Raw genomic sequence first — 27500 nt, 5'->3', positions numbered from 1 at the left:
TGCATTCGAGTGCATCTGCATCAGTCGTCAACGGTTGGTGTGATTTAAACATTTATTCCTCCAGCGCATCGCTCGACCGTGCCGCCCGGATGCACTAGAGCAGCATAAGCGCGGTTTAGGCGGCACGCGGCGTGAAGATAGAGGCCAATGATCCCTCCCCCCGGCAGGCCCAGGGACCGTGCCGCGAGAGTTAGAGAAAGATATGAATTTCAAATTCGGAACCCACGATTATATGCACCAAACGTACGATTAGAAACGCACGCGTTGGCAAATATTTTCATCACCATCATCATCAGCGATGGTGATCACTGTGATCGCCAGTAGCACACACAGTAGCATGAGCAGTGAGTTGCGGGAGCAAAAGTTTCGTCAAATTATAAACAGCACAACAATGCCGCCGCTGCGATCCCCATCGAACCGACCATGGCTCAGGGCAAAGCGCTCTCCGGCAACAATTAGAATGCGCCCATTTTGCGAAACGCGGTCAATTCGCCGCCGCTAAATGTCCGCGTCGTCGCGCGATGGCACAGTTTCCATTCCGAAATTGCCGAGCTTCAGTTGTGGTTGTTGTTGTTGTGGTTGTTTTACTTTTTTTCGCTTCGTTTCGTTTCGCTCGTCACTACAATTACTATTTGCATCCGAAATCGATGTCGCCTTCATGGCAGCATGGAGCCCAGGCTAGGGCCAGGTTCAGGTCGGAAAAATTATTATCCACCGCCAAATGGTAGGGCTGGGGGTCACTTTCAGGGATAAGGTCACCCACCACTCTCCTCGTCGGTATCCATTAGTCACTCGATCGTTGCTCGCGCGCAAAAAAAACAATTATAGACATTGACACTCACGCGGGCCCCTTCGATGCCTAGATGAAGGAGATTGCTGCATCGATTTTACTTCGAAGGTCAAAGCAGGCGGAGGGATTGGCAAGAGCAAGCAATTGGTTGCAAAATCTCTCTCTGTGTCTCTGGCTCACGAATCGTGTAAGTACGAGCGCCATAGTTCCGTTTAACGCCGTTCGATTGTTTTGCGTGCCGTTTCGATTTCGGTTTTCGGTGGGCACCCAAAATGTGCGTGAGAGTGTGTACGATTGGCATCACTCGATTCGTTGCGCATCGGATATCTATGTTGAAGATTAGGCAATCGAGCGAACAAACAGGTTCACCATTTTGTGATACATTCAAACGTGAAATTGGAGTTTCTGTCGATCAAGTGAGGTAGCGCAAACGAGTTGAACAATCTACAGCACACATCGTCGTCATCATAATGTGTTCCACAACAGGACGCACTGAATGCGATCACGTTGACCATGGCCGGGCGGTTGGTGGAAAACCAATCATCATCCCCGGGATAATGGTACCAGAATGGTACCGAGCTCGAGAACGATCACGATCGCGCGCTCGCTCCCTTTCTCGGTTAATCTCCTGAGCAATTTCCTTTAATGAATACAATCCTTGTCTCGCGCTGCGTACTCGATCATAACCAGATCGCACCGATCTGGGAACCGAGTGTAGTGCAACGTGCTTGTACTCTTGCGTACCCGCAACATCATGATCTAGCCCACCCACAACAACCCGATGCACACGATGAAAAGGGGGGCTTGGGCACACGCGGTGGTTCCAATGGAAATGGTTCAACACATCAAGCGGCATCTTGGTCGACCAAAGTGTGGAGCGCAAGCGGCGAAAGAAGGCAAATCGATTATGCAATGTTGTAATTGTGCAGTCGCGTCGTGTACCGGGGTGGGCAAACGCTCGATCCCTGGTTGCCGGCGCCTCTCCAAGATCGGTCAGCGATTATGACAAAGAAGCAGCAGCAGCAGCAGCAGCAACAGGAGTTGAGTCTGGTAGCGGGATCTGGCGCTACTTCTAATGCACCCCTTGGGGGAATATGGGAGATCGATCATCATCGATCGAGTGCGAGCGCCAGGTGGGAAGGAATGCGCTCGCTCCTGATGCCGTTGTCTCCGTTGTCTCGTAACGCCCTGCTGCATGTGTGTGCGGGGCACTAGCCAGCCGGGACTAGAAGCCACCGAAGTGGGTCAACGGAGTAAGTCTCTCTCCCGAAGTGGGCTGACAGATGACTGGCGTAAATTGCATCCCTGCGCTTGTTGCGAATCCCTATCGACCGCCTTCATCGTCGACACACAATGGGACACACGGTAGTAGCTACAACAGCTACTCCTTCACGGGATCTCACCCACCGATCGGTTCGCAACCGAAGCCATAGATTAATTGGGCTGATTGACGTGACACATTCCACAACCGACCGCATAACGCTCATAACGAGCCGGAACGATCGTCCATCGCTTCTCGAACACTCGCGAATGAAGGAGCAGCTCCGGTCGAGCCGAAAACCGATCGCGGCTACTTTACATAAATGGTCCGATCGTATATCGCTGCGATCGCACCACGCCACAGCCGGTGGTCGCTGCGATGGCACCCTCCGGTACCGAGACCTCTTGGAAATGGATTCAATTACCACCTTTCTTTCGCACCAACGATCGATCGCTAAAACGTGTAATTTGTGGCGCGAAGTGAAGCGCGAATCCTTTCGAATCGTGGCGGGCAGCGGATTTGGCAGCCAAATTGCTAGGTTCGGGCCGGGCGCATCGGGAGAGAAATGATTGATTTGCCTAGCAGCATGATCCGTGCGATCTTTGCCGGGGCTCTGGATCGATCTCGTGGCGGTGTTTTGCACCAGAATGGTAGTAGAAAGGCTCTCGGAGCACCTTCTCAAGCTAATTGGATAGCGAAAATCCACGAAAAAAAACCTAACGCAACGCTTGTGAGCTGCATGCGATGCGAAAGGTGTTTGCATTTTGAGAAAACAAATTTATCTACGGAGCTCGCAAAATGAATCGTTATTGCACTCCCTCCCGGCGATCAGCCAGACTGCTTGGCTCCCACATAAATAATGCAAATCATAAAAAAGGTAAACAAACCACCGGCACCACGCAAGAGTTACCCGGGGGGGTGAGAGACCGGGAGAGAGAGAGAGCCACCGCTGGCATCTTCATGGTTTGGTGCCAGCCGGCACGCTTGCGTCATTTCGTTGGTGCGCGTCGACAGGAAAGGGTGAGAGCGCGATCCTCGTCTTGGCGCGTGATAATTTAAGACCAATTAATGAATTCCACTCAACACACCCCACAGTAGCACCACAATCATAATCACAACCAGCGAGACAGGTAGCGACAGTTGGCAGCCCGCAAGGTCCGTCACAATTCGTTTTCACTTGTCGCGTCCATGTGTTGTCCAAAAGGTCCGGTGCTGCCTCCGGATGAGCCGGAGTGAGCCATTTCCTCACCTTCCGCTTCGTTCGGACGCGATCGCAACGCAGCTCAGGTCTGAGGTTGAGGTCTTCATTTCGACCTCGCCCATTTTCACATTCATTCGCCACCGTGATTGTTTGAACGCGGCCGGATGGTCGCACTGGTTAACGCAATCATCGTGTTTACTTCACACCTTGACACCCAAACGGTGCGCTGGCATTAACCAGTGGCTAGAGATATCATTAGAGAGGAAGCTGCCATCCTTCCGGTGCCACTAAGTGGTGCTGCTGTTGCTGTTGCTTTCACATTTTACTCATTACAACGAGATGAGATGGAGTCTAGGCTGCTACAATCGCTCAGAATCCTCGAAATGGCAACGCGCGATGTGATATTCCAGCAAAAGCTTCGTCTTTACGATGCCATTGCTCCGCCGACTCGTTGGCATCTCACTTAACAGATTGTGCGCTCTGCAATGGTGCGAAAACAGACACACATAACGTGCTCGAAAGCGGAAATGCGAACCACCACCAAACGGGACGTGAAAATTGCGCAACACAGTGCGTGCGTGCGTGCGTTCGAGTGATGCCTATGCGCACGCATGTTGCTTGGGGCGCATGTTTGTAGCCGTCGAGCGAGTGAGTCGCTAGCCACTGCATCAGCATTAGTAGCAGCAGCAGCAACAGCAGATTAGTCGGTTAGCTGCGCTCAAAACCAAACCGGACGGAAGTCATGCTGCGAGAGGTTGAACGAAATTGAATAATCGAATCTTGAGCAAACATAAACCCGCTTAGCGGAGGGGGCCTTTCCAGGTGACACTTTCATGGATGGAAGTCGGCGCTAGCGGGAAGGAGCTCCTTCCCCGCGCCATCATTCGCCTCGACAAAGTGCCGAAAATGTGAAAATCCGCACGCAGCGGCCACCCTCTATTACGCCATTGTCACTCAGCTTGCCACTAATCGCACGCCACGGTTGTGCCCGTGGCATAAACCAACCAGCATTTTTTGGGCACGCAACATCAAGATGGAAAGGGAAAATGGCATCATAATCGAGCCGAGGCCACGGTATGGTGCCGGCGCACCACAAAGACAATGCAAAACGGTTGCTCAATGCATTGAGGGGCTGAGGACGACCTTGGTGGAGAACGTGGAGACCGAAAAATTGGTCGCAAATTTTGTGCCAAATTCCATTTCCACCTCGCCATCAGCCTCCAGCCATTCATTGCTGCTGCTAATTAGCTGGCACGCAGCTTACCAGGACGGACTAGGCACGCACAATGTAGTTGATAAATGTTTCAGGACAGTTTAATTTATTTCGCGAATTCTGAATATTTATTCATGTGTCGGAAAAGATGGTAAATAAATAAAAGTATCCTAAAAAATTGGTCAACAATATTGCACACGTTTCGCCCGTTTAGTGCGTGCTCCTTGCCACATTCTCTAGCTTTAAAGGCTTTCAATTTGAAGCCCATACACCACGAGACCGCTGGTTAAGCAAACTGGGACCAGCAACAAGCTGGATTAGCTGGAAAAGCCGTCAATCCGTGCGGTTGCGGTTGATTTATGGTTCGCTACCCTGCAAACCAGGTGGGAGGTCTTGTGCTGTGGTCGGGGCATACAAGATCCCAGAGATTCCAACACCGCCAAACATCAAAGCCAGCTGTAGGCGCCAGCGACGGTGGCCGGCTACCAGGAAGCCCGATCAATTGCAATGTCTTCGCACGCTCCAACCATTATGCGCTTTTAATGAATCAGTGCACAGTGACAGTGACACAGTGGACTTGGCGTTATGCAAACGATGTACTAGAACCACCAGAAGCGCGCGTACGCGCGTACGAAATGATAAATATGCTGCGGAGTTTATGCTTCATCAACTAAAAAAAAAAAATCCCCCTGAGAGTCGTCAAGTGGATCAGACAGATCTCTCACTCACTCGCTTGGCACAGGGTCCACTTTGGTGCGCTGTCTACGCTGCGATCTGGATGGAATAAAATCGAAAGCAAACCGGGAAGCAAATGCAACCCGAACCGGTTACCCAATTTTCAGTCTCCCCCCCCTTTTATCCCCGATTTGCATGACAATATATGTTGTGCCCGGACGTCTTGAGCCGGTGGCCGGAAGCAAGTGCACCAGTTGCAGCTCGCACTGGCCCCCGGATAGGAAGGTCTGTTAGAGTGCGGAAAGCCGGGCCCGGGCCCGGGCCGGTTTTATGTCATCGTAAAAGTGGTTCAGTGGCACCTCAAGTGGTGGTCAGCTCTTGGGCACTCGGCGGGACTGGTTTAAGCAGCGATTAGCAAACCTTTTTTTTCCCCTTGTCACACTGCTACGTGTTTCGATCGTTGGCAGGCGGTGAGGACCCGTTGACACGCCGATCTGAAGCAAACGAGCAGCCGGGCTGGGTTCGTCACTTGATCCGGCATTGCAGTCACCAGCCGCGAAGCACTGCTAATCTCCCGTTAATCGGTTGTACGTGAGCCCACGGTGACTGATTTGAATGAACGGAGGAAGGGTGGGCTTCCTTTTTCTGTGTTTCCTCTCCGATTGTGTTCTTCCTCGGCTTCGTATTCGATTTCAAGAGCAATTGCTTCGAAATGGCCACCGGAAAGCCAATATTATTGCGGTTTTGCTCAAGAAATCTGTGCGAAACACTTGCAATTAATTGCTCTTTTTGTGTTTTGACACTCGACTCGATAGCGATCATAAAACCACAAACAACGTAAAAGATATAAACGACTCCACCGAAAGAGAAAAAGCTGAACCCCCGTCGAAGAAACTGATTTATTGACAAATTGGCTGGGCCACTATCACCGATGGCCTTGACGGTCATTCGAGGCCCCTCTCTGCGTAAATTGAGATGCTGCTAATCAGCTAAAATCATTCAATAGAACTGGCTCCGGGACTCCACCAAGACGAAAGCGGACCGGCAGCGTATCTATGTCCATCCGGATTACGTAACAGCACGCGCGCACATTCCAGTTGCAGCGTCAACGAAAGGGAAATTAAAACGAAGAAGAGAAAACACGAGAGATGGAGATGGAGAGAGAGAAAGACAGAGAGCAAAGGAAAAGAGAATTACTCCCATCCCCGATCCACCGACTGCCGTTCGGCTAATTGGGTTCGAGTTCGAGGAAAAGTTTCAAACTCCAACGCACCGCGCGACCTGTGCACCTGCGATGGTACGTAACGGCGGTAGTCCACCCACTGCATGCCACCCACTCGAGCGCACACTCGGCACTAATTAGTAGCTTCGTGAGTCGAGGTGCATCGATTCGGCAACGCAGCAGCAGCAGCAACAGCAGCCGCATCTATGCACCTCACATAACCTCAGCGATGCAGCTGCCACGGCATCATTATGTGTGCATCGTGGCGCATAATCGTTTCGTCCCATAACACCGAACCGTGGAGCCACCAGTGCGGTGCCGGAGGTGCAATGGGTTCGTGTTCGTGTCCGTGTGACGAATGGGAACATTTCGAATGCTAGCGAATGCTCACCGATCGCTTGGTTGCTCCAGTTTAGATCCGAAATTCGTGGAGGGCTCGTTTTGAAGGGATGGTGGTGCCGCGATCATCACACCGAGCCACCATGACCACATGCCACCCGGTAACGATCGAACACGATGGTGTGAGCATCGCTTTTTCGGGTCGAACGGGAGCGACGCAAAACCCGTGTAATGTGCTCTCGAGGGCTCGGTAGAACACTGAATGTTGCGATCAATTTTCCATGCCTGCCAGATGGCCACCAGACCAGACACTCTTTGTGTGGAATTTCCTTCTTCAGCGAAGCACTTTGACACGTTCGTACAATGCGATCCGCCTCTTCCCACGACTTCTACTGCAAGGTGGAGGAAGGAAGAGTGTGCTGAAGGGATAAGGCGGGTGGCCAGGGATGAAACAACGAACGTTTCGCGTGAAAATCAATAACGTTTACACGTTACGGTTGCGTTACTTTTACTTTCCGATGCAGCCATGATGCAGCAGCTAGATCGACACTTCAACCGGCAAGTAAATAAAGCAATCCCCCCAGGAACCTCTCCGTAGCGTGGCCAAGCGGATGGTTGCGCAATCAAATTTAGTTGTCTGTTCCATTTACCAAAACCAAAAATTAAAGAGAATCAAATCAATCCGGTATTTATAGAATGTGGTGATCGATTGATGGATAAATAGAGAATGTGGGATTCTCCTGTTGCATTTGAATCATAAAATCACAGCTACAGCTTGAGAAAGAGAGAAAAAAGGAGAAAGGAAGAGTGGAACAATAGACACAGCAAAAGGAAACATGCAAAACCCACCGGACTACCCTGGAGCCAGTGCCTAAGCTCTCAAAGCAAAGCAAAGCAGAGAGAGTGCAATTGATATTCGTGAACCCCCTACCCCCTCCCCCCTCCACTGGCGTGATGCAACTGGCAACACCATCCATCTGCTTTCGCGCAGCAGCACGAGCTGTTGACGTTCCGGCAGACGAGACGGGTGCATGGAAAGCCCTCCACATCACTGGCCAAGTGACTGGTCTCGTCTCGTGAATGCATCAGAGCGAAAGGGGTGCATAACATGACGCTCGAGCCGCGGTGCATCCACCCGGGAAAGTGGGATTCCGCTTCCGACCTTTGAGCTTGCCATCGCGATTCGATCTGCGCACCGTCCGTCCGTCCGTCCGTCCATCCGTCAAACATTGTCCGCGAACGTCCACGACCACCCGTATGCGCTTAGTGGGCCATCGCGATCGGGAGACGGGATCAGGCCCGGTCCGGTTGGGTGGTCACTGGGCCACCGCTGGGTTGGGTGCGCCAAGCTCGTCATCGTCGATGCAGCGATCGTGCGCTGGAGGTCCTGCGGGGAGTTAGTCGCCGGATTTATTGCTCTCGATTTACATAACGTCCGGTCCGGCCAGCGGACGCCATGCACTCCGTGATCGTATAAGACAGAGAGAGAGAGAGAGAGAGAGAGAGAGAGAGAGAGAGAAAGGGAGAGAGCACTAGGAAGTACTGGTTGGTGCTGCATTCGTTGCGTTGGCCAGCTGGAAGCGCGTGATGCCGGATATTCCGTATCAAGCTAAACGGTTGCCATCTCAGACACCCTGCCGGCAGTGCAGGGAAACGATTAACGATCGCTTGCACTGATATCCGATGAGCGTGCGGGCACGTGCCGCAAAGAGAAGTAGCTAGTGAGCGAGCGTGATAGGAAGGTATAAACGATGATAAGAAAATGGAACCCACTAGGTTGAGTTGAGCATGGCCGTACTGAACGAAGTGGACGACGCTTCTCCTTGTTTTTTTTGTGTCCGTGGAAATGGATTTAACTTGAAATCTTCGTCAAACCAAGAAGCTGTTAAACCAAATTACATGAACATAGTCAACGATTGCCACCGGAATTGCGACATTTTGTCGTTTTTCGCCGTAAATTACACAAAAGCATTTTTTTGTGACATGGCAAATTCCCGGAATTTTGTTAACTAATCAGAGCTCATTCATGAGAACTGTATTGAGGGGCCACCTCCATAACGAAAGGGAGAAATTATTTATCAGTCGATGCGTCATAGAACAACGGCCTTTTCGCTCTTTTGTGTTCATGGTGGCGTTGTTTATTTGCTGGCGTCCAGATGGTTTAGTTTCTCCTGTGGTGCTGTCCAAGAAGGTCGTTAGAACCAGTGAACTAACTGGCAAGAACTGGTGCGTGTTTGTGTAAAATTGTTGAGTTAGAATTTACCGTGTTGGTGATTATAATGGCTGTGACCAGGTGGTTGATGTTGTGGCCGTTTGTGCTCTTTTGGATCTCATCGGGACAAGCGATGAAAATGTTTGCAGAACCCAACTACACCTTCCGAAAGCCGTCGTCGGTCAATAACGAGCAACAGAATTACAGTTCAAACTTTGGATATTCCGTTAGCCTGCGTACAACTGGGTTAGTTCTATTTCTAAATGGCGAGTACCGATTCGACCAATTGTGAACACTTTTTTATGAATTATGGACGGTGTGTTATTATTCATTTTGAACTCGACTACAATCCTTACTTACTTATGTTATTGCCACTCATTACTAGTTGGGCAGTAACTCATTTTTCCTCCTCATTCCTGGCAAAGCCGATGACGGTTTCATCAAACAAAAGTATATAGATGATGCAACAGTATTATCACGAAACAGTCATGCTTTGCATCTTTCTTTCCATTTCCTGTTTTAACTGTTCTTTTTCGCTTTTCCTGTTAACCAGCGTCATCGTTGGAGCACCCCGATTGTATTCGTCCAACGAAAGTACAAACCTCTATCAGTGTAGATTTACGATCAATGACTGCCACCCATATTCCTTCGATGGGTCACTGAGCATCCACGAGAAAACGAACGACGCAAAGTTTGATTCGCTGATTACAGAATCTCCAATGTTCGGAGCGTCAATCGATGGATTGGGACCAGAACAAAGTTCGTTAGTTCTTTGTGCTCCAAAGAGAATCGGTTATGCATCAGATGAATGTCTTGTCCATGGTGCTTGCTATGCTATCATCGACGATGTACCATTTAAAATCGACCTCAAAACATACAGAAGTAAGAACATAGTTAATTGCTACTTTACAAACCAGATCATCGGTTATGCTTACGAGCGATTGTTTTTTTACTTAACTCAAGACGAGCAAAAATGTGCGGACATATTTGGGATGGTTGGGTTCAGCACGCACGTAACAGATGATGGGAAAGAAGTTCTAATCGGCGCTCCTGGTTGGGAATCGTTTGGAACTATCATACGATATCGACATCGGGAGAACAACAAAGGCAATGGAAACTGCAGAGGGAAAAAAAACTCCCAAACCATTCAACTCAAGGCTAGTAATTACTCGGTGGCTGGATCTGCGTTCTGTCACGAAACTTCTATTCCGCCTAACGACTACTTCGATCCTTACCTCGTTGTAAGAAAAAATATGACTTTTATCCCTTACCTTGGGTATGCCGTTAGCTCTGGGCGTTTTGTGAGAAACGATCCGATCATGTACGTTGCTAGTGCACCAAAAGCTAAAAAAGGCCTAGGACAGGTGTTCATCTTCGATTACGTTCAGCGGCATTCAAAGAATGAAATTGGCATAAGGGTGCTCAAGCCATTTAGTGGCCACCAGATTGGCGAGTACTTCGGATATGCACTCCTCACCGAAGATTTCAATGGCGATGAACTGCCCGATCTCGCTATAGCAGCTCCAATGCACAGTCGTACAAAAGAGTTTGATAATGGAGTAGTCTATGTATATTTGAATAAAGGAGGGCTGCACTTTGAACTGCAAGCTATTCTACAATCTTCGTATGGCTTCGGAGGCCGCTTCGGCACGAGCTTGGGAAAAATTGGCGACATCAATCGAGATGGTTACGGTGGTAAGACATCTTCCTTTCAATTCCCTTCCAGCCGCATTCAAATGTTGTGTTTCTTTTCCAGATATGGCTGTAGGGGCTCCGCATGAAGGTGACGGAGTGGTGTACATCTTCCTTGGATCAGACGAAGGAATAAATACAAAGCCAACTCAACTTATAAAAGCTCCTTCGACTATAAAAACTAACCAACCAGCAATGTTTGGGTATGCGATCTCGCGTGGAGTAGACATTGATGGGAATGGTTACAACGACTTGGCCATCGGCGCCCCTAACGCAGAAACGGTTTACGTATATAGAGCATATCCTATCGTAAAAGTGATAGCTACAATCAATTTAAATCAAACACGAATACCAATCGGGGGAGCTTCGATCGAGGTTGAAATTTGTTTCACGCGAGAGTTTGCCTTAAAAGATGGACCATCGTTTGATGTTGAAATGGAGTACAGCCTTCAGCTTGACTTGACCTACCGTCGAGCGTCATTCCAGAACAACGCAAGCAATCCTTCATCTAACGTCAGCAGTGTAGGAGAGAATGGCTCATGCCAGAAGTTTCTGATATTGATCACAGATTCATATGCTACAGTTGATGAGAGCAAAAGTCCGAAACCAGTTCACATTGACCTTTCGTTCAATCTTTCGAGCAAGTCATCTCCACCTCAAGGCAGTCATTTCTGTGAACAATGTGCTTTACTCGACCCGAACATTAGCAATCGAGTCAGTAAAAATGTCTCTGTTGATTTTTGTGATGACCCTGTCTGCTACTCCGATCTGCAACTTTCAAGCCTAACGTGGGTAGATATTCCTGAGCCCTACGTTATCGGCTCCAGCGAGACAGCAACGTTGCATGTGCAGGTTGAAAACCTTGGTGCAAACGCTCACTTGTCGAAGTTGGATTTGATTGTGTGGGCTAATCTATCACCATTAAAGTTGCCTCCCGGTTGTGCATCATCGAAACTGAGTGGCGAAAAGAGAAATATTGTTTGCGTTTTGAACAATCGTCTTCCTCTAAGCAAAGGATCAAACGTGTCGGTGCCCTTCACGTTCGATATGTCTGAATTGGAAGGTGACAAATATTTAACAGTGAATGCGAATGTTTCGAGCATTAATCGAGATTTCCAGCTATTTAACAACAAAAAAACATCGGATTGGAAGCTGAAACGTCACAGTAACATAGGGGTGGTCAGGTATGAATTGAAAAATTGAGTTGCACAATATGCTATTCACTAATCTGCAATTCCTGTTCATCCCGTTTCACTGCATAGTACAACGTCCAAGGAGCAGGTCGACGTGAATCATTACAAGGGAAAACTAAATATGACCCAAAGAGTTGCGCTTCATAATTTCGGACCAAGTTATCTCAATGGTGCTGCTATATGTATTGATACTCCCTTGAGCTTTGTTTCCGGTCGAAAAAATGGAAAACAGAAGAAATGCAACATTATCAACAAAAAGGATATCATCATTATGGGAGATTATAATAATCAGACGTTTAACTTAAAGCCTACTGAAAAACGAACGATAATAGTTGATAACTCAAATGGCAATAATGCAAATAAGGCAAATAATGAAAAAGAAGCCCTATCCAGCAATGGAAACAGTGGGCCATACAGAATCAATTCGTACGACGGTACTGTGAATAATGCTAGCTTTATGGATAATCACACTATCTTTTTTAACTGCGCGGAAAACAGATCCGTGGTCGAATGTGCTAGTTTTGCCATCGAGATTCCTACTTTGAGAGTCTCCAGAATTCCAGCAATAATAGAAATTCAATACAAAATCGATCTGGACGAGATCAAGGCGTGTTTGGACGAGGAAATGGAAGCATTCACCGTCGAGATCCTTTCTGATTTTTGTAATAATTCAGATATTGATCCTTTGAATACATTCAATACTACTCTCTCCAGGTCAAAGTCCAAAACCGCTGTTAAGAAGGACAGTCCGGAACCATCATTGTGGATTCCAGTTTCTTCAAGTTTAGTTGGATTATGTTTGATCTTTCTCATATCTTATATATTACGCGAATTAGGATTCTTCAAACGCCCTATGAAGAAAGAGCTTGAAAAGCGAATTCTAGAGGTAAGTAGCACGCCAGTTCGATTGTGATGCGTTTGTGGCGAAGAAAGTATGTTGATAATTGATGGATTATCATTATCTTTTTTTCAACAACAAGGGAGATTACCATGAGAATGTGCCTGACGATGATCGTAGCAAAGAGTCGATCATTTGTGATGGCGAAGAACCGTAGGCATCGGTAAACAAAAAAGTGCATGTAAGAACCGAGTGGCAGTAGGAGACTTTGCGGTAAAGATCTCAGTGTGGTTGCGAACGTATAAAGATAATATAATCTACTGTGTTAAGGAACTAGTCTTCATATATCGCGTCTTCGATTTCTTTTTCCCTTTATTACCTGATTAATTTATCAAACTTATCCAAACTCTCAACACATCAACACACTTTCGATACTCATATAGCGATTTGATCTAAATGTTGACACGATATGACCGTATATCAGCTCGTGTTCATTACATTAAAAAAAAGCATACGATCACTATGAGTACGAAAAGCAACGATATGCGTGGCCGACTGTTCTTACTCATATTGCTTGCGTGATTAAAAAACGAAGACTTCTAGCGTGTCATTACTCTGATGATAATGCCTTCGTTTCCTTGCCTTGATAATGGCTTCATATGCTCTTTATGCTCTTCGGACCTCTGATAAACGTCACATTCATCGCTACCAACGATATCAATTCGCTCAGTTTTATACGCTACTTCGCCGATAGCAGACAGTTTGAGAGTTTGGAAGAACATAAATTGTGTTGACTGTTGCCAATGGTTAAGCGAATTTAATAGATCCAAGATGGACAGGTTTATTTGTTTGCTAGGATGCATTTTAATGTTATCTTTTACGTATATTGCGCATGGCAACCAAGTGTTCCGGGAAGCCAACTATATTTTCCGAAAGACTGCGGTGAATAGCTTCAGGCAGCAGAATCGAAGTTCGTACTTTGGCTATACAGTCAATTTACGAGTTAGCGGGTAAGAAAAGTAAAAAAGCAATCCAATGCACGTAACTTGTAGTGACAAAAAAATGGGTTTTACTAAGCGTTTGGTGCTGGAACTCATACAAAGCCATCCTCATACATTGCTTTATGCACGCTTATTCAACTGAATGGTAGCGTACCATAGAGTTCAGACATGATAACTCGACAGTGGATGCATTCCGTTTCGTCATTCCGTTACGACAGAGTATTCATCGGAGCACCAAGAGCACAATCCCAGCTTGAATCTCAACGAAACATTCATGAGCCTGGTGCAGTCTACAAGTGCAGCTACACATCAACATCCGACTGTTGGCCGTTTCATCTCGACAAAGAAGGTAACATCCATGTTGAAAGATACGATGGGTACATTCGATCGGAACGGAAGGACTACCGATTGCTTGGGGCTGCCATGGACGGTTTGACAGCGGATGGAAATTGGTTTGTAGTTTGTGCTCCGAAGGCTATCGGCGAATTGAATGAACAGTATCATTTGCATGGTTGTTGCTATGTCGTCAGTGATACTCGTGCGCCCAACGTAACAGAAAAGCCGCATAAAATTAAACCATTTATGTTGAACAGTAAGTTGAGAAAACGGATGCTACCTGCTTTCACTGGACATAATTTCGTTTACATTATTTTTAAGAAATGCAGGGCTACAAATTCCTCGACAATAAAAAAGCTTACTTCTACATGCTCGGACAATTGGGCTTCAATGTGCACGTGACGGATGATGGAAAAGAAATCATCATAGGTGCTCCTGGTGTCATGGATTGGACTGGAACAGTCATACGCTATCGTCGAAATTACAATTCGGCTACGAGAATGGCTTGGAAAAATGTTTACGTCGTACCAGACCGATACTATTCACATGAAACTATTGTCCCAAACCCGCTACATGTAGGAACATTGAGTACGTTCTCATATTTTGGGTATGCCGTCAACTCAGGACGCTTCCTGGCGAATCAAAAGATCTTGTACGTTGCTAGTGCACCATCGTCTAAAGGAGGCCTAGGACAGGTGTTCATCTTCGATTACGCTCAACTGCTTTCAAATGATGAAATTGGCATAAGGGTGCTCAAGTCATTTACTGGCCACCAGATTGGCGAGTACTTCGGATATGCACTACTCACCGAAGATTTCAATAAGGATGGATTAGCAGATCTCGCTATAGCAGCTCCAATGCACAGTCGTACAAAAGAGTTTGATAATGGAGTAGTCTATGTATATTTGAATAAAGGAGGACTGAACTTTGAACTGCAAGCTATTCTACAATCGTCGTATGGCTTCGGAGGCCGCTTCGGCACGAGCTTGGGAAAAATTGGCGACATCAATCGAGATGGTTACGGTGGTAAGACATCTTCCTTTCAATTCCCTTCCAGCCGCATTCAAATGTTGTGTTTCTATTCCAGATATGGCTGTAGGGGCTCCGCATGAAGGTGACGGAGTGGTTTACATCTTCCCTGGATCAGACGAAGGAATAAATACAAAGCCAACTCAACTTATAAAAGCTCCTTCGACTATAAAAACTAACCAACCAGCAATGTTTGGGTATGCGATCTCGCGTGGAGTAGACATTGATGGGAATGGTTACAACGACTTGGCCATCGGCGCCCCTAACGCAGAAACGGTTTACGTATATAGAGCATATCCTATCGTAAAAGTGATAGCTACAATCAATTTAAATCAAACACGAATACCAATCGGGGGAGCTTCGATCGAGGTTGAAATTTGTTTCACGCGAGAGTTTGCCTTAAAAGATGAACCATCGTTTGATGTTGAACTGGAGTACAGCCTTCAGCTTGACTTGACCTACCGTCGAGCGTCGTTTCAGAACAACGCAAGCAATCCTTTATCAAACACCATCAATCTTAGACAGCATAAGTCATGTCAGAAGTATAACATATCCGTCATTGATTCGTATACTATCGCACGTAAGGAGGAAAATGAAACACCAAACCCTGTTACCATCGAACTAACCTTCAATATTTCGAGCAAGTCATCTCCTCCGCAAGGCAGTGATTTCTGTGAACAATGTGCTGTACTCGACACGAACAACATCAATCGAATCAGTAGAGATATCCCTATCGACATTTATTGTGGCGGCCATATCTGTCAATCAAACCTAAGGATATTAAGCTTACAATGGATCAATATCACTAACCCCTTCGTTGTCGGTTCGAGGGAGACAGCTACACTTGAATTGATGATTGACAACGTCGGCGATACCGCCCATTACTTGCAGTTGGAAATGATAGTACGCAAAAAGCTCACCTTAGCTAAGCTTAAGCGCGATTGTGTTTCGAAAACGCCAAGTGATGGAAAGTCACGAATAGTTTGTGTTTTGAAAAACCGACTTCCTCTCGAGACAAACACAGCCGTCAATGCATCTTTCACATTCGATTTGTCTTGGCTTGAAGGACATGATAACCTAAAAGTACATGTAAATGTTACTGCCTCTAGCCCAGAATTGGAACCAAGCGATAATGAAAATGAAACAGATCTGATGGTCATTGAACGCAGTGACATAGAATTGTTTGGGTAAGAAGCATTGAAAAAGGATCTATTATGTTTATGTTTTAAATTTATTTTTTACAATCCACAGCAAACCCTCGGCAGCTGAGATCAGTCTTGATCATGCTGGAGGATTGTTCAACGTCACACACAATTGGACGCTTTATAACAACGGACCTAGCCCACTTCGACATGCCATCTTACAGTTGGAGATTCCATTGGTTTATAACAGAACGACTAGCACTGGCAGATGCAGACAACGCCAAATTATTCAAAGAGACACTATCAGCCTTCAGGGAACATATCGCGATCAATTCTTCACCTTCCAAGAAATGGAATCAACAGAAGAGTCTAAGACTCCTACTACAGTTACTCATGAGATCGCTCAAGACGATCATGAGTCACGCTCAAGACGATCAAACCCTTCGATTTCTCAAAATGAAAGTCGCATTCATTTAGATTTGGGAGGCAAAAGAAGTTTATCTCCGAATAGAACAATTTTCTTCAACTGTTCGCAAGGTTCTCACGAAGAATGTTACAAGACCCTAGCCAATCTTGGGACATTTTTACCGGGTAATCTGCCAATCATTATACAACTCCAATACACAATTGATCTGGATGCGATTAACACTTGTTTCGAAGGGGAAAAAGATACCTTTGTTATTCAGTTGCATTCTCATTTGCACAAAACATCAGATAGTGATCGACTGTCTTTTAACATTAGTAGCAACAACACTGACACCATGATAACGAAATCAATCATCAGCAAACCGATTTCTTTCTATATATACTCATCGCTTGGAGGACTGGTGGTGCTGGCCCTTATTTCTTACACGATGTATCGGAAAGGCTTTTTCGAGCGTACTCTAAGAAACGAATTGAAACATCGCTACAAACAGATCGAAACAAACGCATCTGTTGACCAAACACGGAACAGTTCCAGTGCAATGTCGATTGATTCAGACATGTTTCTGGATGAATAATAAGCAAGATGTTTGCTTTCTGTATGAAAATAATGATAGGTTAACTTTATACAGTTTACCATTCTGCTCTCAGATTAGATAATAAACCTATACGCAAATTATACCAACAGCTGCATCGTAGAACCAACTCTTGCTTTCTTCTCCTCCACCGCACCTTTTTTTCTCTCCTCAATGTTTGCTTCAATTTTCATACAAATTCGTTCAGCCGTTCTTCCGCGATAAAATGAGTAGCAAACAGAACTTGACTCTATTTATTTTTCGCCTTTTTATCTCGAATGGAACACAATATATGTAGTACGATAAGGCTGAGGCGGAAACACACTCTAACGACTGATAGACCGCTAATCAACGTTGCGAATGGTTTATCTCGCTTCTCTAGGACCGCTGAGTTATTTTTATAAATTATTCGTCACCGAGTAACTTTCTGCGAACATGAGTAATGCAGCGGAGCGGAGAGTTGAAAATGACGAAATTGTATTTTTTTAGTTTCTCCTTGGAAGTCGTTCGAGAAACACGAGTTTGTATGTCAAATTGTAGAGCCAGCTTGACGTGTTTGAAAGTACTATGGGTGTGAACAAGTGGTTGATGTTGTGGCCGTTGGCGTACCTTTGGATCTCACCAGGAGCAGGGATGAAAATGTTTGGAGAACCAAGCTATACCTTCCGGAAGCCGCCGTCGAGCAACAATGAGCAACAGAATTACAGTTCAAACTTTGGATATTCCATTAGCTTGCTCGCATCTGGGTAAGTCTTATTTCTCAATGGTTGATACCTCGACCAATTGAGAACATGCCGGATGTTGTTTTGTCCTTCTTATTCCATCGACATAATGTAGAAAACATTAAACTAACAATATATGAAACCAGATATAATTAGGCAGTATTTCATTTTTCCATATTGACGTGTCTTTCGATTTGCTATGATTTATAAGGCCTATAGCAGAATGTATTTTGAAGCAAATAAAAAAAGAAGCAAAATAACGCAACAAATTTGATCGAAAAATAATCGTTCAGCCACAAAATTCATGATTCAGTGGCATTCTCTCAAAATATTCCATTGTTAGCAATTTTCACATTATATTTTTTTTTATCTAACCAGGGTCATCGTTGGAAAGCCTCGATTGTATTCATCTAACGGAACTACTAGAATCTTTGAGTGTATGTTTAGTGAAAATATGAATGAATGTCAACCACATCCTTTGGATGGGTCGCTGAGCACTCATAGGAACGAGAAAAACGGAGTGTCCCAGTGGACCGAGACAGAGTCCACAATGTTCGGAGCATCAATGGACGGATTGGCATCACACAAAAATTGGCTCGTCCTTTGTGCTCCAAATAGAGTCTGTACAGAATCGGAAGATATAAAATATATTCATGGTTCTTGTATAATCACGAATGGAACAGCAGATGGTTACGAAATTCATCTCTTACACACAAATAGTAAGTTTAATGCCTGAAAATGACTAAGTTTAATTGTTGACCCATTTATTGTTGTCGTTGCATCAGACGCAGAGCTTTGGGATGTAGATTACGGGGTAACCGAGCTTGGATTCAGTGTTCATATGGCAGACGATGGAAATGAAATTTTAATCGGCGCTCCTGGTGTGAACTACTGGACTGGAACCGTCGTACGATACCGACATCGGAAGATCAGAGAAATGAACCAATTGAACGTTCGATATACATCTGACATATTATTTCCTGGATCAAAATTTTGGCACGAAACTACTGTAACCAACCCTCGTCGCTTAAATGTTTTCAAGTACTATTCCTACTTTGGGTATGCCGTTAGTTCTGGGCGTTTTGTGAAAAATAAACCAATCATGTACGTTGCTAGTGCACCAAGAGCTAAAAAAGGCCTAGGACAGGTGCTGATTTTTGATTACGTTCAGCAGAATAGACGGAATGAGACAGACATGAAAAAACGCCAACTCTTCACAGGCCACCAGATTGGCGAGTACTTCGGATATGCACTACTCACCGAAGATTTCAATAAGGATGGATTAGCAGATCTCGCTATAGCAGCTCCAATGCACAGTCGTACAAAAGAGTTTGATAATGGAGTAGTCTATGTATATTTGAATAAAGGAGGACTGAACTTTGAACTGCAAGCTATTCTACAATCGTCGTATGGCTTCGGAGGCCGCTTCGGCACGAGCTTGGGAAAAATTGGCGACATCAATCGAGATGGTTACGGTGGTAAGACATCTTCCTTTCAATTCCCTTCCAGCCGCATTCAAATGTTGTGTTTCTATTCCAGATATGGCTGTAGGGGCTCCGCATGAAGGTGACGGAGTGGTTTACATCTTCCCTGGATCAGACGAAGGAATAAATACAAAGCCAACTCAACTTATAAAAGCTCCTTCGACTATAAAAACTAACCAACCAGCAATGTTTGGGTATGCGATCTCGCGTGGAGTAGACATTGATGGGAATGGTTACAACGACTTGGCCATCGGCGCCCCTAACGCAGAAACGGTTTACGTATATAGAGCATATCCTATCGTAAAAGTGATAGCTACAATCAATTTAAATCAAACACGAATACCAATCGGGGGAGCTTCGATCGAGGTTGAAATTTGTTTCACGCGAGAGTTTGCCTTAAAAGATGAACCATCGTTTGATGTTGAACTGGAGTACAGCCTTCAGCTTGACTTGACCTACCGTCGAGCGTCGTTTCAGAACAACGCAAGCAATCCTTTATCAAACACCATCAATCTTAGACAGCATAAGTCATGTCAGAAGTATAACATATCCGTCATTGATTCGTATACTATCGCACGTAAGGAGGAAAATGAAACACCAAACCCTGTTACCATCGAACTAACCTTCAATATTTCGAGCAAGTCATCTCCTCCGCAAGGCAGTGATTTCTGTGAACAATGTGCTGTACTCGACACGAACAACATCAATCGAATCAGTAGAGATATCCCTATCGACATTTATTGTGGCGGCCATATCTGTCAATCAAACCTAAGGATATTAAGCTTACAATGGATCAATATCACTAACCCCTTCGTTGTCGGTTCGAGGGAGACAGCTACACTTGAATTGATGATTGACAACGTCGGCGATACCGCCCATTACTTGCAGTTGGAAATGATAGTACGCAAAAAGCTCACCTTAGCTAAGCTTAAGCGCGATTGTGTTTCGAAAACGCCAAGTGATGGAAAGTCACGAATAGTTTGTGTTTTGAAAAACCGACTTCCTCTCGAGACAAACACAGCCGTCAATGCATCTTTCACATTCGATTTGTCTTGGCTTGAAGGACATGATAACCTAAAAGTACATGTAAATGTTACTGCCTCTAGCCCAGAATTGGAACCAAGCGATAATGAAAATGAAACAGATCTGATGGTCATTGAACGCAGTGACATAGAATTGTTTGGGTAAGAAGCATTGAAAAAGGATCTATTATGTTTATGTTTTAAATTTATTTTTTACAATCCACAGCAAACCCTCGGCAGCTGACATCAGTCTTGATCATGCTGGAGGATTGTTCAACGTCACACACAATTGGACGCTTTATAACAACGGACCTAGCCCACTTCGACATGCCATCTTACAGTTGGAGATTCCATTGGTTTATAACAGAACGACTAGCACTGGCAGATGCAGACAACGCCAAATTATTCAAAGAGACACTATCAGCCTTCAGGGAACATATCGCGATCAATTCTTCACCTTCCAAGAAATGGAATCAACAGCAGAGTCCAAGACTCCTACTACAGTTACTCATGAGATCGCTCAAGACGATCATGAGTCACGCTCAAGACGATCAAACCCTTCGATTTCTCAAAATGAAAGTCGCATTCATTTAGATTTGGGAGGCAAAAGAAGTTTATCTCCGAATAGAACAATTTTGTTCAACTGTTCGAAAGGTTCTCACGAAGAATGTTACAAGACCCTAGCCAATCTTGGGACATTTTTACCGGGTAATCTGCCAATCATTATACAACTCCAATACACAATTGATCTGGATGCGATTAACACTTGTTTCGAAGGGGAAAAAGATACCTTTGTTATTCAGTTGCATTCTCATTTGCACAAAACATCAGATAGTGATCGACTGTCTTTTAACATTAGTAGCAACAACACTGACACCATGATAACGAAATCAATCATCAGCCCACCGATTTCTTTCTATATATACTCATCGCTTGGAGGACTGGTGGTGCTGGCCCTTATTTCTTACACGATGTATCGGAAAGGCTTTTTCGAGCGTACTCTAAGAAACGAATTGAAACATCGTTACAAACAGATTGAAACAAACGCATCTGTAGATCGAACTACCAACACTCTGAATTCGTCGGTTCTTGTTTTCTAGCCAAAGTCAATCTAGTCATTCTCAAAAGCCATGACAAATGCTTTAGGAATGCTTTACCTAAATACCTTCCTTTTGCAGGAATCCTTCTGCAATATCCTTTAATTGCTTCAAGAGAGATTAATGCTTAATGGTGGTGAAACAACAAAAAAAGTTGGTCGAATCTCAAATATTTACTGCTTTTGTTCATTTTTTTATTCATCATTTCGTGGTTATTCACTCAAACCCCATGCAGCAGGTGATTCTGTTGGCGATTATCGATGAGTTTAGCTATCAACGTACACACGCTCATTATTCGATCGTCCCTTCAAATATGATACTTTTGTCCGACCAAACGAATCGGATGCTTCATGATACAAAGCTGTCAACCTATCACACCGCATCGCCTTTTCAACATTTAATTCAATAATATTGTCTGATTTTAGTACATCTCACATACGGCAGGGCGAAACAATCAGATTTATACTACAATCTTTTTTCTTTTCTTTAAATCTTCTATTCTATTTTTTTATATCAACAACGTAACACTGCGCTTCACTTTGGGCAATATAATATAATATTAACAGAAGAATCATTTTAATAATTTTTTGATGAATTCATCAATACGGATGCTTTTTTTAAGAGTTTAAAACAGACGTGCCTATGCACAGAAATGAGGATTGGTTTAGGTGAAGCTACGTTACTACATATATTTCATAAAATATCGTAGATTGGTACTAAAAACGTACCAACATAATGAATGAGTGAAATATTCAGGACATAGCTATTAAGGGAGGGCTAAGGTATTTAATATTTGTTGTGCCGCTATATTTTACATTTTCAATGTATTCTGATTCTTCAAGAGTGATTCTTTCAAGAGTATTGTGTGAACATTTTGGCCTCATGCAGACACGCCTCTCTTAATTTGATGCCAAGGACGTAAGTTTTTAAAATATTTTCTCCAAAATACTACAAAATTTTCTTCAAAAGTCGTAGTTTATTATGGCATTTGCAAACAAATGTATAGCTTAATGTTTAATTCAAAACAAATCATCAAAAATGAGACAAAAAAAAAATGAAACACTAGACTTGCGTTAAAGCGACGAACTCGGTTTAACAAATGCGTCAAGTTTTTTATCAATCTTTCCCAACATACAGCCAAACATTCTTGAAAAGTTGTAGTTTAGTGTGACATTCAAGTTGAAAAAATAAGTTGATTAGTTGCTCTACAAAAAAATAAGACTTTTCTGATTCGAATTGACCTTAGCCCCCCTTTTAAATAACAAGCCCTTTGAAGATGCACAGGAGCAAAGACGATATATAGAATTTGAGATTCGTTCAATAACATTTCCATTCAATCAAATCCTTTCAAAAATAACTAGATTTCTTTATCAACGTGACAGGCGACAGTTTCAGTTGACACAACCGTCCTTAAGTATGATCATGATTGTATTTTATCCAACTCTCACATGTTTGTTTATGCAAAGCAGCTCTGCATTTCTCACCTTATAATCCCTCACCTTACCTTACCATCCTTTCGTAACTCAACGGTGCTAGGTAAATTAAATACTTTTATATCAATTGGAAACGAGACGCTCAACTAGGACCGTACACGAAATGAGCTGGTAAAATCCTTGATTCAACTGCAATAAGTCGAATATTTTCGGGAAAGTCACGTAAATACTACAGACCGGTAATTTAACGAAACTAATTACCAACAAAGTATTTACATTGATTGTAACTAAAAGTTTAGATCATTTAGTGTACTTACTGGGAATTATAAAGAATGACGCACACTTACTACCTGCACACCATCGATAGCCAATCGAAGCCAACGGTTTATCACGCTCGTCCCACGAGAGGAGGCCACAACTAAAATCAGCACATGGTCTCATTGATGGGTGGCTCGGTGTCCTCGTCCGTGCTGCTCTTGATGTTGGACGACAGCTTGGCAATTTCGTCCTGCACCAGGTTTGTGCTTATGCACGGTATGGTAGCTGCTTCGCGATGCTCATTCTGCGTGTCCTCCGTACTGGTGGAGCTGCTCTCCTTCAGCAGACTTAATACACTTTTCGTCCCCATCAAGCTCAAACTATCACTAAACCGAGTCGTGCGAGGTGGCTTGGCCGGCACTACCAAACCCGACACAACCGGGCCAACTCGCTCCGAGCCTTCCGAAATCGACACAGACCGTTCCCCGGTTCCACCTGCCTTCTCTATGCTAAACTGTTTCTTCAAACACCCAGCGCCACGCGGTTCCGCTGGCTGCGGCGCGCTACCATAAGATGAGGTGCGTTTGGTTTGGAAACCTGCGCCACGATCAGCATCCGGTGCCCCGGGCGTCGCTACCGACGTGGTCGCTACCGTCGCTGGAACGTTTATCGTCGAGCCTGAAACCATTTCGATGACGGTCGAGTTGAGGCTCGTCTCACCGTCGATCGACAGATCGTTCGTGAGGGAGGAGTTGTCGATGTTGAACGAACTGTTTGTTTCGTTCGAACTCTGCTTGATGAAGCGATACGGTTGCAGCGAGTACTCGGTATCGGTGCTGGAGTTCTTCTGTAAACTTTCGCACGACTTCTTGTACAGCCGGCTGGCCGCATCGAACGCGGAAGGATTTAGGTATGCCGCTTGCATATACTGCGAGTTCCGCGGTGAATTCTGGCTGGACATGGACAGCGGTGAGTTCTTGGAGTCGCGCAACGAGTTCCTGTTCGATAGGGGTGCCCGTTCGTTTTTCAGCGCAAAATCTTCATTTCCCTGGCTACTGTCCGCCAGCGACACGATGTTCGATTTGGACGGTGTCACGGGCAGCTCGATAGCCGTTTCGCGTCGAAGCATTTTCCTCGGTCCATGCTCTTCTGCCGCCGAGTCTTCAAAGTAATCGTCACTGTCATCCATGGAGCAGCGCGTTTGCAGCAGGGCTTCCATCATCTTGTAATCCCGATCTTCGCACTCTTTCAGATGCTTCTTTTCAATCATCACGGCAAATTGTGGGTTAGACAGTTCCGGCTCTGAACCACGAGAAGGGTAAAAGGAAACTCAAAATTAAAACCAATACACTCTCCATTCAACGCCCTGAACTACGTTACCTCTAAGCGAACTCGTTGGCGATGCAATCATGTGACAAACACTTTCCAGCTCGTCCGTGATGGACGTGTATTCCGTGTGTATCTGCAGCAACAGATGCCGTCCCTTCGGTGTAGGACGTTGAACAGCTGCAATGGGAATGAAGTGAAACAAATCAATCTTCTGCCTTTCGTCTCACAAGCTCTTCCCAGCCAGCCCCGCTTACGTTGTTCATTGCCACTGTCCGGCTCCGACTGGGTAATGCTGTGCTGTCGCTTCGAAAACCCATGCTGATAAAGACTCGTCTGCGAACGGTTAATATCGAGCCCACCGCCAGAAGCACTCTCCGAGTTTCGCCGTCCACTAGCGCCAACCAAGCCCGGCCCATCCCGAGAAGCACCGGCAGATACGGCCCCAGGGCCTGGTCCACACATCGATGAGTTACGCCGACGTCCGGTCCGCTGCCGCAAACCCTCGTAGCTCGTAGCGTCGACCAACTCGTCAACGGATTCCTCACCAACGAGCGTCCGTTCGTCGGCTCCATCCAACGGTGTGAGCGTGTCCTTGCTTTCGGTACTGGCCGTATCCTGTCGTATGTTCAGAAATGGTGGCGATACTGCCGGGGGCGATGATTTTACGACACCCCCCGTTGATTCTTGTGGTGAGAGGCCTTTTGGCATCGCGGTATTGGGAAACAGCTCCGAATCTTCCGACCGGATCGATAGCTTACGATCCCGACTCCCGAAATCCGTCGGAAGCTAAAACAAAAGAGCACATTTACCAACGGAACTAGCATCGACGGAACGGAGGCCTGCCAGGCGGCTTGCTAAAAGTACCTTTTCCGGTGAACGATCATTTTCGTTCTCTTCGGGTACGGGCCGTACCTCAAAGTGCATGCCATCGTCGAAGATGTAGGCATCAGGGCGCACCTCCGTCAGCGAGCGGTTAAACTTTTTGCGCTGCGTCACGCCCGGTATCTGACAGCTATCCGTTTCCGAGATCGTGCGTGCCCGCTGATCACCCATCACGGCCACCGTGCTGCCACCGATCGCCAAATTTGCGCTCACGTTGCTCGTAGATCCTTGCATCGGGTCCTGCATGAGCGTATGGGCGGACATGAAGCGATGTATCACAGCCAGATGCGAAAGTATCTGCTCGGCCGACTCCTCCACCTTCCGCAGCCGAAACTCGATATTCTGTACGGCGCCCGTCTGGATGTTTTCCTTCTGGTTAATATCCTCAATCTTCTGCGCCATATGCTCAACGCGCTCGTCCGTATTTTTTATCCGCTCCTCGGTCGACTGGTGCAGCAGGATCTCTTGCTCGCGGAAGTAACCTTCGACGCACTCCTCCTCGAAGTCGTACAACCGCTCCATGTCCTCCTTTTCCAGGAACAGCTTCAACCCGTTGTCGCGCGATTCCTTCAGCCCTTTCGCTTTGCGGATCGCGTAGCGCAAGAGCGAGTAGAAATGGCAGAACGCTATCAGGGGTGGCGGTAGTACGGGCTTCTGCTGATACTCCATCACCACCGTGAACCGCTGGAACATCCACACCTGGTGCGATACGGCGTTTACCTCGATGAAGATGTTGTTGAACACGGCAATCAACAGATTGATCAGTAGAATGTTCGCAATCAACAAGTACATCGACATTGCGATCGGCGTTACCCAGTGACCTATCGGCGAACGAAGAAACAAGCGCAGATTAGAATCCCGTGAAAGAGCAACACCCCGCAATTGTGCCTCACCCGTGACGCACGCCGGTTGCGATGGATCTTCTCCGCACGGTGGATCAATGTCGTCCGCAAACACCTCTCCGTACAACATGAAGTACGGCTGATAGTAAACGTCTCGCACTAGTCGCCAGCTTGCATCATTGTTGGGGAACAGTATTGCTTGCCGGCTAACACCGAAGCTCATTAACACGACCAGCAACAGCACCACGAAGTAAATCATGTTTTTCACCATTTTGCCCATCATCGTCACCAGTGGTCCTACAGATTTAAGAAGAAGAAAAAGAGCCCAATGAGACCACCGAGAAGAGCCCAATGAGACCCTGCTTGCTAGCAGTTAATGAACGTACCCAAATATTTGTTTACACCTAGAATGTTCAGTATGCGCAAGTACCAGTAGATGCTGTCCACGCAGTAGATCACTCGTCCGATGTCCATCGTATATGGCCGGAGTCGGAGAGCGAGACCGATGAGGAAAAAGATTATTGCCGCCGCATCACACGGGTTCCACATGTTCCAGGCCCACACGGAAAACTTGTGCCTAAAATCAAACGAGAGACACCGACACCGACATGCAACATGAACAAAGACGCAACAGAGAACGAGCTTTTGGGGGGGTTGCCTCACGATATTGCCACCGGTTCCGACGAAACTATCTCGCGTATCTTCTCGCAACCAAGCGTAGTGATGTAAGCGATTGCGTAGTACTCCTGCCAGCTTGGCATTTCCGCCATCCGAACAAGCACCGTGTACGTGAAAAGTACCAGGAACAGCACGTACGCCATCTGGATAAGGATGCAAACGGAATAAGTACAGCGGACCGGCGGGGCGCTAATGACTGTCCGTTTGTTATATGCTTACCGAATCAGCCCAAAACTTTGTAATGGGAGCAGTGTAGAATTCGTAGATTTTCTTCTTCATCTTCAGTGGTCGTTGCTGACGCACATCGTTGTCGTACTCCTTGTATTGTGTATTCTCGGACTCTGTTAGCGAAACCTTGGGAATTGCGAACGTAAGAAAATCAATCATTATTCTTGCACAATCCACGCGCAAACCTACAGCTACACAAATGTTCAAAATGTTGCTGCGTTAAAAACGTGCATCTAGCTTAATAACAAGTGCTCATCTCATCACCAGCAGCTGAAGCACCTCCATATCTACACTGTTCATTGCACCAATTGCTCGACACAATTAACTGCGTGCTGACGACGAGTGAGTAGATAGTCCATGTTTCCAAAGAATATACACAAGCC

At 45.8% G+C, this 27500-nt stretch overlaps 3 protein-coding genes across 14 annotated transcripts in view; 2 read left to right on the top strand and 1 right to left on the bottom strand.

The window, feature by feature from the left end:
• The first annotated feature begins 9657 nt into the window (after positions 1-9657).
• Positions 9658-13092, top strand: LOC126576763 (integrin alpha-PS3-like). Its single transcript, XM_050238069.1, has 4 exons — positions 9658-9795; positions 9877-10608; positions 10670-11507; positions 13080-13092. Exons 2-4 carry the CDS (start codon positions 9906-9908, stop codon positions 13090-13092), a joined length of 1554 nt encoding a protein of 517 aa, XP_050094026.1. The 5' UTR covers positions 9658-9795; positions 9877-9905.
• Positions 13093-13461: 369 nt separating this feature from the next.
• LOC126576762 (integrin alpha-PS3-like) lies at positions 13462-22088 on the top strand. The gene is made up of 5 exons (XM_050238068.1): positions 13462-13646; positions 13856-14229; positions 14295-14999; positions 15061-16189; positions 20597-22088. The coding sequence occupies exons 1-5, from the start codon at positions 13468-13470 to the stop codon at positions 21468-21470; spliced, it is 3261 nt and encodes a 1086-aa protein (XP_050094025.1). The 5' UTR covers positions 13462-13467; the 3' UTR covers positions 21471-22088.
• LOC126577988 (transient receptor potential cation channel trpm) overlaps positions 21631-27500 on the bottom strand; it is a 55543-nt gene continuing 49673 nt past the window's right edge. For 11 of the 12 annotated variants that reach the window (XM_050240114.1, XM_050240119.1, XM_050240112.1 and 8 more), the window contains 8 exons: positions 27109-27243; positions 26875-27032; positions 26598-26788; positions 26263-26508; positions 25352-26190; positions 24742-25273; positions 24539-24664; positions 21632-24460 (listed from right to left, as the gene is read on the bottom strand). In XM_050240114.1, coding sequence (XP_050096071.1) covers positions 23325-24460; positions 24539-24664; positions 24742-25273; positions 25352-26190; positions 26263-26508; positions 26598-26788; positions 26875-27032; positions 27109-27243 — 3363 coding nt within the window. In that variant the 3' untranslated portion in view covers positions 21632-23324. Of the gene's footprint in view, positions 24461-24538; positions 24665-24741; positions 25274-25351; positions 26191-26262; positions 26509-26597; positions 26789-26874; positions 27033-27108; positions 27244-27500 lie in introns of all 12 variants that reach the window. The other variant, XM_050240109.1, reaches the window with a different exon arrangement.

Source organism: Anopheles aquasalis, chromosome 3 (genome assembly GCF_943734665.1).
Source record: "Anopheles aquasalis chromosome 3, idAnoAquaMG_Q_19, whole genome shotgun sequence".
NCBI classification, from domain to species: domain Eukaryota; kingdom Metazoa; phylum Arthropoda; class Insecta; order Diptera; family Culicidae; genus Anopheles; species Anopheles aquasalis.
This window is presented reverse-complemented; position numbering and strand designations above follow the sequence as displayed.

Excerpts from the sequence above, each read along its gene's own strand:
- LOC126576762 (XM_050238068.1), top strand. The coding sequence starts at position 13,468 with ATGGACAGGTTTATTTGTTTGCTAGGATGCATTTTAATGTTATCTTTT. Across the intron at positions 13,647-13,855 it reads GTCAATTTACGAGTTAGCGG|AGTATTCATCGGAGCACCAA; the intron begins GTAAGAAAAGTA and ends CCGTTACGACAG. Across the intron at positions 16,190-20,596 it reads AGTGACATAGAATTGTTTGG|CAAACCCTCGGCAGCTGACA; the intron begins GTAAGAAGCATT and ends TACAATCCACAG.
- LOC126576763 (XM_050238069.1), top strand. The coding sequence starts at position 9,906 with ATGGTTGGGTTCAGCACGCACGTAACAGATGATGGGAAAGAAGTTCTA. Across the intron at positions 10,609-10,669 it reads CAATCGAGATGGTTACGGTG|ATATGGCTGTAGGGGCTCCG; the intron begins GTAAGACATCTT and ends TTTCTTTTCCAG.